The 14,291-nt window shown below is 35.8% G+C and overlaps 1 protein-coding gene across 3 annotated transcripts; it reads right to left on the bottom strand.

The window, feature by feature from the left end:
• Positions 1 to 6,709: 6,709 nt before the first annotated feature.
• On the bottom strand, positions 6,710 to 13,679 carry LOC110700051 (L-aspartate oxidase, chloroplastic-like). 3 transcript variants are annotated; one of them, XM_021877545.1, is made up of 9 exons: positions 13,140 to 13,679; positions 12,732 to 12,791; positions 12,515 to 12,648; positions 11,339 to 11,693; positions 9,180 to 9,422; positions 8,402 to 8,458; positions 8,237 to 8,317; positions 7,977 to 8,038; positions 6,710 to 7,887 (listed from the first exon to the last, which is right to left on the bottom strand). In XM_021877545.1, the coding sequence occupies exons 3-9, from the start codon at positions 12,637 to 12,639 to the stop codon at positions 6,873 to 6,875; spliced, it is 1,938 nt and encodes a 645-aa protein (XP_021733237.1). In that variant the 5' UTR covers positions 12,640 to 12,648; positions 12,732 to 12,791; positions 13,140 to 13,679; the 3' UTR covers positions 6,710 to 6,872. The 3 variants fall into 3 exon arrangements, with proteins under 3 accessions (XP_021733237.1, XP_021733238.1, XP_021733236.1); XM_021877546.1 differs by having other exon boundaries at positions 12,732 to 12,787; XM_021877544.1 differs by lacking the exon at positions 12,732 to 12,791 and having other exon boundaries at positions 13,140 to 13,677.
• Between the last annotated feature and the right edge of the window lie 612 nt (positions 13,680 to 14,291).

The following is a 14,291-nucleotide window of genomic DNA, read 5'->3' as shown; positions in this document are numbered from 1 at the left end:
GCAAAGTTCGGTTAGAGCTACGTTCGGCCTGATTCCTAACGGATACGTAGGCAACCTCACATCGAGGTGCGGCCACATTCATATTCATATCCATGCATGATCGAGTCAAAGAATATCCAATGCTTATCCCTACCCATTTAGAGCTAGACTTGGGGGCTTGAACCCAAATCACATTAGCTTACCCAGCCTGAAGAGTCATCATCTTTAACTCTTCTCTTTCCACCGCTATAACCCTTGCAGCCAGCCTTAGTATCACATTCACACACTTCACTCACACATCCATATCCATATCAATCATCCTTCCCTTTAAGAGCCCTTTATCATGAAATCTTGTTTCAACACTGTGCATGTTTCATCATATTTAAAGACAACATTCAGTAGAAGAAACATTGTATACTTGCTTAGTTTCCTGACCTGAGCAATGTTCATTGTTTCGCATAATGTGCTAAGAAAACATTTATATATCAATGATTTTTAATCATACAAAGCATATCGTGCTTAGCTCCTTGACCTAAGCAACGTTCATTATGCAATAATCACTATACGTGCTTAGCTTCCAGACCTAAGTGACGTTCAAAATCGCTTCTTTACACCATATATGATGCTTAGCTCCATGACTTAAGTTCATTCATCTATCGTGTCACATGATGTAATTGTCCTTAGCCTCCTGGCCTAAGAACATGCATCATGCATACATTATTTTCAGGACAAGCAATTCAATCCATACGATTCATTTCTTCTTGCTCAAGGAGGAAGTTCAAAACTTCTTTCCTTTTTCATTATTTTATTTTGGGGAAGTTCAAAAACTTTTTCCAAGTTTTCATCGAAGGAAGTTCGAAAATAAAAGTTCAGTTTTCACATCTTTCTTTTTCGGGAGAAAGTCGGTACCCTCCACTCATGACAAAAATTGACGGAAAATTTTTGCTTTTGCATCTTCGCTTGCTTGTGTCTGCACACACACATATACACACACACACACACACTCACAAGTCATACACATGTCATGTCACATCAAGTCAAACTTGGTCAAGTTAGTGGTTAAGTCAATCACAGTATATACGAGTCCATTGGCAAATTTATTTTTGCAGGTCTTATCTACAACCCACGTCCGGGGACAAACGGACCATCTACAGCCCACGTCCGGGGACAAGCGGACCATCTACAGCCCACGTCCGGGGACAAGCGGACCATCTACAGCCCACGTCCGGGGACAAGCAGACCACCATCATTTCACGGCGCAAGGTTCTCGATACACAGAGACTTGCAATCTCATCATCTTTCGACTTTCCTCAAGCATGGAAAGTATTATCCGGTGGATTTTTCTTCAAGTATAGAAAACCGCCAAATCGGCTTTCCTCAAGCATGGAAGGCACTATCGGTGGAATTCTTCAAGCATAGAATGACACCATATTCATCAGTCGGCTTTCCTCAGGCTTGGAAAGGGTTATCGGTGGATTTTTCTTCAAGTATAGAAAACCACCAAGTCGGCTTTCCTTAAGCTTGGAAAGCGTTATCGGTGGATTTTTCTTCAAGTATAGAAAACCGCCAAGTCGGCTTTCCTCAAGCATGGAAAGCATCATCGGTGGATTTCTTCAAGCATAGAATGACACCAAATTCATACGTCGACTTTCCTCAAGCATGGAAAGTATTATCCGGTAGGTTTCTTCAGGCTTAGAAAACTACCAAACTCCTTAGTCGGCTTTCCTCAGGCATGGAAAGCGTTTCAACAGACGTCATCCGGTGGATTCCTTCAAGCATAGGAAGCTACCAAGCTCATTTGCCACCAATACACTGGTGTTAGATAAGCATTCTATCCCTTTGCTCTTTTATCTGTAGAACTAACATTTTTCTGCAAGTATCGGCGTATACAGAGTGATTTAGGATCGCAGAAAGTCTTAAATCATTCTCCGTCCCTATCGGCTACTTTGACTATCGTTTTCGAAACTGGCGTTTCTACAAACTCAGTCAAAGTGGGGGCTTCTGTAGACACCTAAAAATGTCTCCCCAAAACCAAACCCGATGATGAACAACCTTTCACCGCCACTATTGGTCGGGTTTAGTATTTAATCCCGAGAGTGCTGAAAAAATCGTATTTTATTAAATTCATATTTTTGAACAGTCCATGGATTAGTCTTGATGTTTGGTAAAAGCATAGTTTTAAATTTCAGCCCAAACTTATTAATTAATTCTAGCCCAAACCTTTTTTATTTTATTGTTTTATTATTTATTTTTGGCCCAAACCCTTTATTTATTTTTATTTAATTATTTTCTTATTTTAGCCCGAATAATAAAAAGTCAGAAAAGGCCCGAAATTGTCAATCGGCACTTAAAATGCCGAAGGAAATTAGGGTTAAAAATGTATTTAGACGGAAAAACAGGCAGGAATTTCCCGCGCCACGGCAGGTACCTACCGTGTCACGGGAATCCTTCCCGTCTGACGGTGGGATTTCCCGTGACACGGGAGGTCTGCCGTGACACGGGACATTCCGTGTCTTTTCCGCGTAAACCCTTGACGCGTTTTCTATCCCGTTTTCTGAAAAATTCACGTGTCACGGTACAGTTTGACCGTGTCACGGGATACTTTTTTAGGGTTTTTATCATTTTAGGGTTCCGTGTGCTCCCTCAGCACATTTTCCCTATAAATACCCCCTCATTTCTGATGAACGGGGCACTGAGTAATTCGATTATTTTATTTTCTCTCTTCTATGCTTTATCCTAAACACTAGCCTACCCTTTTCTACTTCAAAATTCCTTCTTCAAGTACTTAAAGGAGTGCATACTTTACTCGTGGTTCTATCCTTAAGCCAAGGCGTGAAAGGTAGAACTGTTTGAGGGTTTGGCCCCAAAATCAACTATACTATATTTAATTTAATCATCGTTTTATTATTTCCTTGAAATTACTAACTCGTTTATTATTTTGTAGTTGCAAACAAACAGAATCAAAGTAAGCATCATGCTCCTTTTATTTTTATTATTTTTCTAACGATTTTATGTTGTTGGAATTGTGATTAATTTGGTTTTAATATAAATGTTATTCTATTATTGATCACCGTATTGCATGTTTAAAGGGAATATGTAATTGAAAATCACGCCTAATAAGATAATTTGGACAACCGGTTTAGGATCCCTTTTAATCTTATTATTAATTGAAGTGATCACCAATATTTTAGAATTATGTGTGCATTAATATTCAACCAATTTAGTTAAATAATGGTTTGGAGCGAATTGAATTATTGTTTGTATGCCTTTGAGATCACAGGAATGCTTTTCAATATAAGAATCGAGTAGAGGCCAATACTGGCGAATGTGACTCCATGACTCACTTCGTACCATCATCCCCGATCCTCCTTTCGTGGTTCCGAACCATATGGAGTTAGTAATCTCATGGATTATGAATGGGGTGTAACCTTCACGGGTCAATCGTTGTTGCCTATCGTTGTCCCTTATCGTGGTTGCCTTTTTATGATCCGTGAACGGTTTACAAGTTCCTTAAAAACTTGTTGGCGGCTCCCTACTTTATTTGTCCCTAATCGTATTATGTCAATTCCCACTTCCTATGAGTGCCAAGCATATTCACCACATGCTTTTAACGTAGGCGCACTTCGAGCGACGCCTACATTGAGGAAAGTACGATTTTATCCTCCTGTACGGTTAATTTCTATCTGATTTTAGAAAACGCGTCAAAAACTTGGTTAGCGCCTAACGCCAGCATTAGCGCCTGACGCTAAGCTTGGCGCCTGGCGCTAGGATTAGCGGCTGGCACTAATGTTAGTGTCTGGCGCTAACTCTGTTTTTTCACGTCAGAACTCTGGTTCGATTTTCTATCTTTTTGGCTGATTTTCTCTATAAATAGCCTCCTAAAAACTCCGTTTTAAATCATCGACAATCATCAATTCTTATTCTCTCTTTTCTCTCTCTAAGCTAAAGTTTTTCTCTCTCTTTTCTAAATTAACCTACCCTCTTTTTTTTTACAAAATTCTGCATTCACAAGACCTAGATACACCTAGCATAATTGAAGTTGCCTTCGCCCTAGACGTGAAAGGTTTAAATATTTCTGAGGGTTTGGTCCCAAATCTCTCTTTCAATTATTTAATTTAATTGTTTTGTTTTATATTTTCCTTGAAGTTACTAACGCGTGTATTTTGTTGTTAGAAAGAGGTACGAGGCATCCAAGTAAGTGCTTTAATGGTTTTTATTGATATTATGATGTAGAAATCATGCTTAGGTTATTATTATGATTCCTAGTATCTTGTTAGGATGCTTGATTTTTTGAATGACAACAATTATTCCTAGTATCATGTTTAGGGTAATACCTATAATTTCTAATATCAAATATGACAATTATGATTCTTGTGATGCTTCCTATTTTCTTTCCTAATAATATCATGTTAGGGCTAAAGCTTTGATTTTTAATGTATAGTGACATGCTAGGGTTTGTTATTAATTTTGTTAGTATCATGCCTAGGATCTTGCTATTATTATGCTTTAACATTATTATGATTATTTTTCTGATTTATTATTATAATTGTTATAATTATTATTATGATGATTATTTTTAATTATGATTGTTATGATTATAATTTTATTATTATGATTATTGTTGCTTGATACTTATTATTATTTATTGCTTGATCACGCCTTTTATGCATGTTTAAAGGGAATTTGTACTTGTAATCATGCTTAATAAGATAATTAATAATCTTGTTTAGGGTTAATATGATTATAATTCAAGTGATCGCCAATAATAGTTTATTTGTGCATTAAATTCAACCAACATAGATAAAAAGGTTTAGGGTAAACCTATTGATTGCATGTTAGTCAGAAAGCGGACATGAATATGATCAGAATAAAGTAGAGGCCTATTATTAGGGCAGGTTCAATCTCTTTTAGGTTGGATTTGTACCTTCATCCCCGAACTACCAGTCATGGTTCAAGACCTATTGGAGTTGACGATCTCCTGGATCGTTAAGGGGTGTAACCTTCACCTCGTGAACGGTTTACAAGTTCCTAAAACTTGTTGGCGACTCTTTTGCTCTATCTTCTTTCCCTTTGGACGCCACCGTACTTTAGTGTATGATCACAGTGGGGTTCAAGTTAGGGGTAACGCTTGAAATATTCCCTACAGCCTTGCACCCTTATGACACATTTGCTTGGATTGAGCTTCATCTTATATTTTCTAAGGGTGGTGAATGTTTCCCTTAGGTCACCTATGTAGTCTGAGCTCTCTTTGCTTTTAACGATCATGTCATCAACATAGGCTTCAATATTTCGGCCTAGCTGCCCTTCAAAGATTTTATTTATCATGCGCTAGTATGTAGCCCCGACATTCTTTAAGCCGAATGGCATCACATAATAACAGTATATCCCTTGGCTGGTGATGAAGGCCGTGTGGGCTTGATCCTTTTCCAACATAGGTATCTGATGTACCTTGCATTGGCATCCATGAAGCTTAGGAGGGCGTGACCAGCGGTCGAATCCACCAACCTATCAATCTTAGGCAAAGGATGATCATCCTTCGGGCAAGCCTTGTTCAAGTCTATAATGTCCACGCACATACGCCAAGAGCCATTTGGCTTTCTAACAAGAACAACATTAGATAGCCACTCTGTATATTGGCATTCTCGAATGAAACCCGCTTTGAGAAGCTTTTTGACTTCAGCGGCTGCTGCTTTGTTTCTCTCTAGCCCAGCATGTCGGAGTTTCTTCTCTTCTTTCCCCTCTTTAGACCACCACCGCCGCCACCACTTAACTTTGCCGCAATAGCACCAAATTTGAGGGTTTCACGTCAAATTCGACCATGAAAACTCTAAATCTAGAGTTTTCATGGTCGAATTTGACCTTTATAACCCAAATTCAAGATAATTTTGGGACATTATAATCAAGTAACTTTAAAAGATCCATAGTGTGATTACCTTAATAAGAAAACTATAAACAACACCAAACGACATACTTCGTATTAACAATAACACGACCAAGGTAGCTTCCATGAACTTGTGCGGCACTTTAATTTCCGATCAAAGAAATAGGATTGTACTAGACCAATCAACTTATCTTTAATATTTGTAAAATATGAAGAATGAATTGATAAATAATTGTCATTCTTCAATCAACCATGTGAAATCTTACGCATAGACGAATTAGAAATATGGGCGTGAACTAATAGGCAAATAATTCATATAGAATAACTGAATAAGAATAAGTAAATAAAATAGGGTTTTACAACTTTTCATACTCTAAAATAAAATATGAGATTAAATTAGAAAAGTTATTTAATAACTAAATAAATTTTTTATAAAATATATTATGTAAAATCATAAAATATTCGGGTATTACAAGTGGTTTGTTTTTTTACTTAGATTTTACTTTGATCAACTTTGACTAGGTTTTTTTTATTATTATTTTTCCAATCATGTGGTGACACGTGGAAATTAAACTCAAACAAAAACTACATATTCACCGGATACAAGTCACTTGGGACCATTTTAAGAAAATTGACAATAATGATGGGATTATTTTGGACAGATGATACAAAGGTCGGATTATTACGGACAATTTTTCCTATATATTAATAAAAACATTGTATATACTGTGTATAATCATGCCAATATACTTTCGTCAAAAACAGTGTAATAATTTTCTTAACGAAATATATTTTTATTTCGTACTAAATTATTTTTATTTTATAAGTCATTAGAAAAGTGTATTTATGTTTTTTTTAATATTTTATATAAATGAATTTATTTACATTTGATTTGAACTCACTTATAAAAAAAATATTAGATTCGGCAGTGCCTCACAAAATTACATATAAGCTCATCATCAATTATCACCTAATTATCACAAAATTACCAAATGAGCCATAAGAGTTAATACTATAGGCAGATTGACTGCTGATGAAGTTGCCTCGAACTCCATGTATTGTTGATATGTGAGGAAGGCCAAATAATGGTTGGGAGCCGTTTGCTTTCCACTAGATGAGGGAAATCAGTGGTATAGTGAAGGCCACGGCTCTCAGTTCTTGATAAAGCACTGCTGACTACCAACTTGGCACAACAAAAGAGGTTCCTCATTTCACAAGCTTCAAGTCCAACCATTGTTGGCTTCCATCCATGTTGAAACAAGTATTCCTCCCATTTAACTTCCAACCTGGCGATTTTCTGCTCTGCAGTCGTTAGTCTAGCTGTGGACCTTACAATTCCAACATATGTCCACATAACGGCTTGTAGTTCTTTCCTTATTTCTTTTGTCTTAGTTATGAGTTTTCCAAGTACATCATCACCAAGTGATGCAGCTACCATTGGTTTCGCCCACCTATCAGAAGCATTTAAATTGAGTTTTGAGTTACACATATGGTCTATTGCAGGCTGCACAGCTCTTCTTGCAAAAACTAAGGCTTCAAGTAATGAATTACTTGCGAGCCGATTAGCTCCATGCAAGCCTGTGCAAGCAACCTCTCCTGCAACGTAGAGGCCTGTCACATTTGTTTCCCCGTGGAGCCCAGCTCGAACTCCTCCACACATGTAATGAGCAGCAGGGACCACAGGGATTGGGTGTCGTGTTATGTCAAGGCCAAACTTGAGACATTCAGCTGCAATGTTAGGAAAATGAGATAGGATCTCATCTTGTGGTTTGTGACTAATGTCGAGGAGAACATATTTCTCATTTCGCTTTTTCAATTGATCATCTATACTTCTTGCAACCACATCTCTGGGTGCAAGCTCCATTCTCTCGTCATACAGAGGCATAAATCTTTCCATGTCTAAATTGTAAAGGATCCCTCCATCTCCCCTCACAGCTTCTGTTATGAGAAACGCATTTTCTCGGGCCTTCACCGGTGATACAGGAAGGCCTTCATCTGCTAAGGCTGTTGGGTGAAACTGAACAAACCTTGGGGGAAATAAAAAATAACTACAAATTAGTATAACTAGATAATATATTCAATGTCAAAAAGTGGAAGCGACATCAGAATTTCTTACTCCATATTTGCGATTACGGCTTGGGCTCGATGGGCCATAGCAACTCCGTCTCCAGTTGCTACCTACATTTATTTTCATCCCTTAGTCAAATGAAAGAAATCGTCTATAAGATAAGATCAAGTATCTCATATCACAACACAAGCAGTAAAAGAGACTATGCCTTCCTAGAAGCATATATATATTGAACTACTTGGTTTCTAATACAAAAGAAATAAAAACGGATTCCCTTCTAAAGAATATAAATGTAAAGCAACTAATACCAGAGGATTTGTCGTAGTTGGGTAGATATGACCAGCACCACCAGATGCAAGTAAAGTCACTTTTGATAGAAATCGCACCACCTGTTATTGGTAAAGGATAATTAGTAACAAGGATGAACTACTCTTCACACAATACAAAAAGTGAGCATATTAATTTTCAGTTACCTCCAGTGTTTCAGTATTTAAAGTGTCAACACCATGACAAGCAGTGTTGGAACCATCCTGAAAGAACAGCTACTCATTAGTCTAATTTCAGACAATTACTTCATTTTATATTCTATATAAGTGCTTTTGTTAAGAATACGTAGTATATTATACTACACTTTTGACTATTCAAAGGAAGCATGGTTTTAGCTTTTCACAAGACTGTTGTGCATAACACCTTTTAATCTTTTATAAAGTTAACAAGCAACGACACTCAATGGTGAAAAACTAAACTAAAAGTTATGCCCCACATAAAGTTTGCAACTCTATCAGTTCTAGCCTGCTTAAATAGAAATTTTTCTTATTTGTTTGTGCATGTTGGGGGTGGAGGGTGGGGATGAGCGGGGCGGAGGGTGGAAGTTCCATTGTATGTCTGTGTAACAATGTGCGCAAATGTATATAAAACTCCAAACCACCAACAGTTCACTTTCATCCTTAATTCCTTTCTGAAACGACCTGTAAGTGCATTACTATTAAACACCTTAGTGAAAAGTGCAACTATGTACACCAAAATTACCACAATTTTAGCCAAAAAATTTGCAATTTTAGGTAATTAATATCATCAGATTAAGTAAATGGATCACATAGATTCAAAGAATGCAATCATTATGAGCCAAGAGACAGGTAGTGTAATAAAGAACAATCCAATTTAATATGACTTCTTATGGTTCTTTCATCTAAGAATAAGATGCTAAACCAATAAAGGGTAGTCAACGGAAAGACAAATGCAGAATTTAACCTGGGAAGTCAATAGATCGATAGCATAATGGTGTTGAAGCAAGAAGATGTTAGGGTCCCTGACAGCTGCTTCTAATAGTGCCCTCTCTATCTCCCTTCCAGTCATATCAGCCGCATGAACAATTCTGCGATGGGAATGCCCACCCTCCCTAGCTAGGTGCAAATTTCCATCATCGCCATGATCAAAGGATGCTCCCATTGCAATCAGTTCTCTAATTCTTTCTGGGCCTTCAGTGCATACAACCTGAACAAAACCAAACAAATTCAGCATAAGCTCAATAATGACCTTAAAGAGTTCATAGTATCAGAAACTATAGAAAATTACTAGTTAATCCATTCCAGACAAGGAAGAAAAAATGTTTTGTCTGCAACAAGAAGATAAAAACATTGATATGAACTATGGGCTATTTAATGGCTTCACGATGATCATAAATATTAGAAAATATGTGAGCATCTGCAGGAACTTTTTAAAATGACATTATGAACTACAGCCTTCACAGGTAATATTGTTGAGGCAATAATACAACTGTAAGCAAAAGATCAAAAGATGGCAAAAGACTTTTCATGTCCCTAAATATACATGCCAATCAGGAGGACACTACTAGAACAATATTCTACCTCCAAGGTTCTTGTGATACTTCAGTTTAAGAAAAGCTGTCGGTACCAATTTAAAATAAAATGACTTCATATGAACAGTTTGATTCCAACAAGCTGAAAATAAAAGAGAGCCAGAAATTTATGGTAGATATTCAACTATTGAACTGACACAATACATATATATTGTTTACAGCCAACGACTTTAATGCCAAAAATTTGAAAATATAATGGGCCATGAAAGGCGATACACATGGAGAAAAAATAGATAGCAACTGCTCTGCGCCCAAGTTCACCATTTTTATCTCCTTTCACTGTTGGCTCCTTTAAACTCTATCCTTGATCCACGGTCAGCTAAAGTGATTGACTAATTAGTACTTCCTCCGTCCCTTACTACAAAGACTCTTTTGGTTTTTGCGTGGGAATTAAGAAAGTTGTAAATTCTTTAAAACTAATGATTAAAAGTACATATGTGCATGTGGGGTTAGAGAGAGATAGAGACAAAGAAAAAGTAGTAAGGAATAAATGAAGAGATAGAAAGAGAAAGTGTTGGAAATTGATGTTAAAAGCAGAAAAAAGTAAAGGAAAAAAATGACAACTCATCAAAAAGAGGGTAATAATGTCAAAAAATACAACCTTTGAATAGAAAGAGACATTGTATTTTGGTTTACCCAAAAAGAAAATGAGGCTTTGTATTAAGGGACGGAGGGAGTAATTACTAAGAGGTAAATCACGTGACCTGCTGATTATGTTTGATCTATTTGGTTATGTTGACCTTGAAAGGCAATGGCGTCTGTGAAGCTGTGAACTAAAAAGGCTTTATATGGTCATAGCAGGTACCTTGAACATACTACTACTTTTTAAAAGATAACGTCTGTGAAGCTGTGAACTAAAATGGCTCATATTTTTAAAAATCAGAATAAATTGTGAGTATCCTCTGCAATTGTTTCAAACACATGATGGAAGAGCTTCCTACAGAATTCCCACAATGTTAGCATAATTCTGTGATAATTCCGTAATGGAAACAATTTTTGCTAGCTAAATACTGCTTCATCATCTATAACAAGGCCTGCAAACTACATCTCCAAAATTTTGAGCAGCACACCAAGCACAAATTTGGAAAACATGTGGATAGCATATCACATAATGTACTCAATTGGATGCCCCAAGAAAGGAAAAAATTCATAGTAAATGGTAATGTTAATTTTGCAAATACAATTAACCACAATCAATAAGAAAATCTTACAACTTGGGGTATCAATGCAAAACTTGAATGATGATGACAAAAGGAGTAGAATGTGTCTTTCATAAGTCGGTTAAAAGATAATTCTTTATCTTCGCCCCCTCCCCCCCCCCCCCCCCCCTCCCCAAACACAACAATCTCTATACTGACACACATGATACATGTTAAGACATTCAGAAAGATGCAAAAACAGTAAAAAGGCAACAACAAAAAAAAAAATATCAGCAGGCATAAATAATGGCCCTGTGTCACTCAAATTTATTGTGACAGTCTCCACATGGATAATCACCAATTAGTACTAACAAGGAATGTGTTAAACTTACCCTGACGGTCTCCTCGTCACATAGATGAGCTCCCGCAATAATGGTATCTTGCATGTGACTTTCTACAGAATCTGAAGGAGATAGCACTGCACTAACACCACCTTGAGCATAGTTTGTATTGCTCTCATGAGGTTCAGCCTTGGTTATCACAGCAACAGTTCCATGCTTCGCAACCTCAAGAGCATACCGAAGGCCAGCAACCCCACTTCCAATCACTGCAAAATCAAAATACATTGAGGTCCTATTACTCAAGGACGCAGTTATTGCTGCTAGAGTTTTCCTCTGCTTTCCCAATTTAGTGAATGCAGCATTCTGATGAGGGTGAAACAATCTGGATCCCGAGACTGCACAAGACCTGGAGATATCAAGAATTCCATAGGCATTAAGAATAAATCAGAGGCTTTTCTTATTCTTGAAAGTGGAACAAATATACAGATAAGGGGAATATCCAGTCTTACTAACTAAAGCTATTAGCATTTAGCGTTTTTGGTGACAATATATAGAGATGCAAATGAAAGAGCAACACGAACTGTGAACTCCTATACGATGCCAGAAAAGGCATTTACTATAGCCTTGATCCATAAATAATAAAAAATATTGTATGGTGTTAATGGTGTCGTTCTTAACAGTGTATGAATGCTGTTACGGGATCTACAAAAAATCTAGAATACGACAAAAATATTGTATAAGATGATCTCACAATCATTCTTTACCTTTTTTCATAATAATTTAATGTCTCAAACAGTAAGAGACGACGATTTCACTGATAACTTAAAAGTAAACCTAGATCACAATGTCCATGAAAAAAGAATACAAGCTTCAAACAAGTTCAAACTGTTTCATACAAGGTGACAACAAAGCTTGTAAAGCATTAGAACAACCCAGATAAATGAAATGATATAAACCACAAGCAAGAGAAGAATTTGTACAATCTGAGCACCAACCACTACATCAAACAAGCAACAAATACATACTGTCAACCCGACAATATCCATGTTAAAATTCACTATTGATCAATCTCACACACATGAATATTAAAATGCTTAATGATATAACATTGAACCCAATGACTTCAATAAAACCGCTAATTGATTTATTTGATTCATCCCAACGGTTTACAATTCATGTATGCTAAATTGATCAACATCGAATTTAACAACAGCAACAAGATAGTACCATGAAAGCTCTGATCTTGCGGATCCCGAGAATGTGATTCGAGAAACCCTCCAAGTATGATTGTTGAATGATTTTCCTTCGAATAGGGGTTTCTCAAAGAGTACATGTCTACTTATTGCTGCCATTTTTACTCCCTGCAAAGTACAAACCCACAATTAAACAACATAATTGATTTCAGAAGTTTATAAACAAGAGTGTAAAGTCAATAAATACATACTTTAATGCATAATTGGGGAACTTTTATTATTCATTCCTTATGCATGTCCTGCATGTCTTGCTTAAGAATCAACACATTAACCCTTCTATTTTTTCAAGCAATTTTTGTGTGAAACGTCTAACATCAACAAATTCCGTATTAAATTAATTTTATTCCCTAGGAGCACTAAAAACGAAAAAAAAAAAAAAAAAAAAAAAAACACCAGCAAAGTCAAATTTAAAACCCCAAAAAAGAAGAATTCAGCAAATTTAAAAATTAAGAATGGAGAGAAAGAGGGGATTGAAGATTTAGTAGGAAGAAAATTAGAATATAAAAAAGAAAAATTATGCAGTCAACTTTAACAACAAATATATTGAATAAAAATAGAATTATCGGCAATTAATGAGAAAAATGGGTAAATTGACGAACCTGAAGAGAATTGAGAATGTTTGGAGTGAGAAAGAGAGAGATTGAATTGAATCAAATTGCCAGGCTTCAGAATATGAATATGAATATGGGGTGCATTTTCTTCTACTTCTTGTTCAACTTTGTTGAGTATTATTTTTATATATTGACTGTTAATAATATTACATTATTCGGAACCGCATATAATTCAACCCGATTCTATACCCCATAATCGGCATAGTGTCACCAAGCCAGGCTCATTGGTGGTGGGGTTCCTTACCCCCACTGTCTAGTATTTTGTTTTTTTTTTTAGAGGAGAATAGTATCTCGTATTTAAATTTGAATAAATAAAACGTTTTGACTTTAACAAAATAAATTTAAGAATAGAGAAGAAAGTAAAGGATTTTGTGGGAATTAACTAGCTATTGGCCCGGGCGATGCCCCGGGTCATTATAAATTTATTACTTTTAACCGCACTATTGCATTAATAAATATAGAGTAAATGATAAGTCAATTTGTTGGGTTTGAAAAAAAATTGATAAATCAAATCTGTATAAATTTGATGTCAATATATATATTATTCCATAATGCACAAAAAAAAATATTACTCTATAATTACAATTGTAATATATATTTGCATAAAAAAAACGATTGTAGTATATAAATCAAATCTTTTACTCTATAATAGGATGTTACACATATGAAGAATTTTCCAATGAAACTAAATATTAGTACATGGGGATTAATGCCTAGAGTTTTTCAATATTAATGGACTAATATAATATGGCGTCACATCATATGACAAATGGCAAAACTGATGACATATGGCAAAGTAGCATGTCTTGCCATGAGTTTTAATAATATATATTGATTGATAGTAAATAGAGTATCAAAAAGTAATGAGAATATTATTCTTTTTAAAAAAAAATAGAAATAAGTTACTGAAAAGGAAATGTTTCATTTATTTAAACACGATCGCAAAAGAAAAGATGTTTCAATTATTTAAACACGACCGCAAAAGGAAAGCGTTTCATTTATTAAAACATGAAAGGAGTAATTTAAGACAATTAAATTGTATAATATTAGGCGAGTTTACGTTAAATTATTGTAAAATTGCCAATTTAACGGTAGCTTTAACAATTTAATATTAGGAAAAATTGTCAGGAATATTACGAC

The sequence above is a fragment of the Chenopodium quinoa genome, unplaced genomic scaffold, assembly GCF_001683475.1.
Source record: "Chenopodium quinoa cultivar QQ74 unplaced genomic scaffold, ASM168347v1, whole genome shotgun sequence".
Classification (NCBI taxonomy): Eukaryota; Viridiplantae; Streptophyta; class Magnoliopsida; order Caryophyllales; family Amaranthaceae; genus Chenopodium; species Chenopodium quinoa.
This window is presented reverse-complemented; position numbering and strand designations above follow the sequence as displayed.

Excerpts from the sequence above, each read along its gene's own strand:
- LOC110700051 (XM_021877545.1), bottom strand. The coding sequence starts at position 12,639 with ATGGCAGCAATAAGTAGACATGTACTCTTTGAGAAACCCCTATTCGAA. Across the intron at positions 9,423-11,338 it reads GTGACGAGGAGACCGTCAGG|GTTGTATGCACTGAAGGCCC; the intron begins GTAAGTTTAACA and ends GGTTTTGTTCAG. Across the intron at positions 8,459-9,179 it reads TCGATCTATTGACTTCCCAG|GATGGTTCCAACACTGCTTG; the intron begins GTTAAATTCTGC and ends CTGTTCTTTCAG.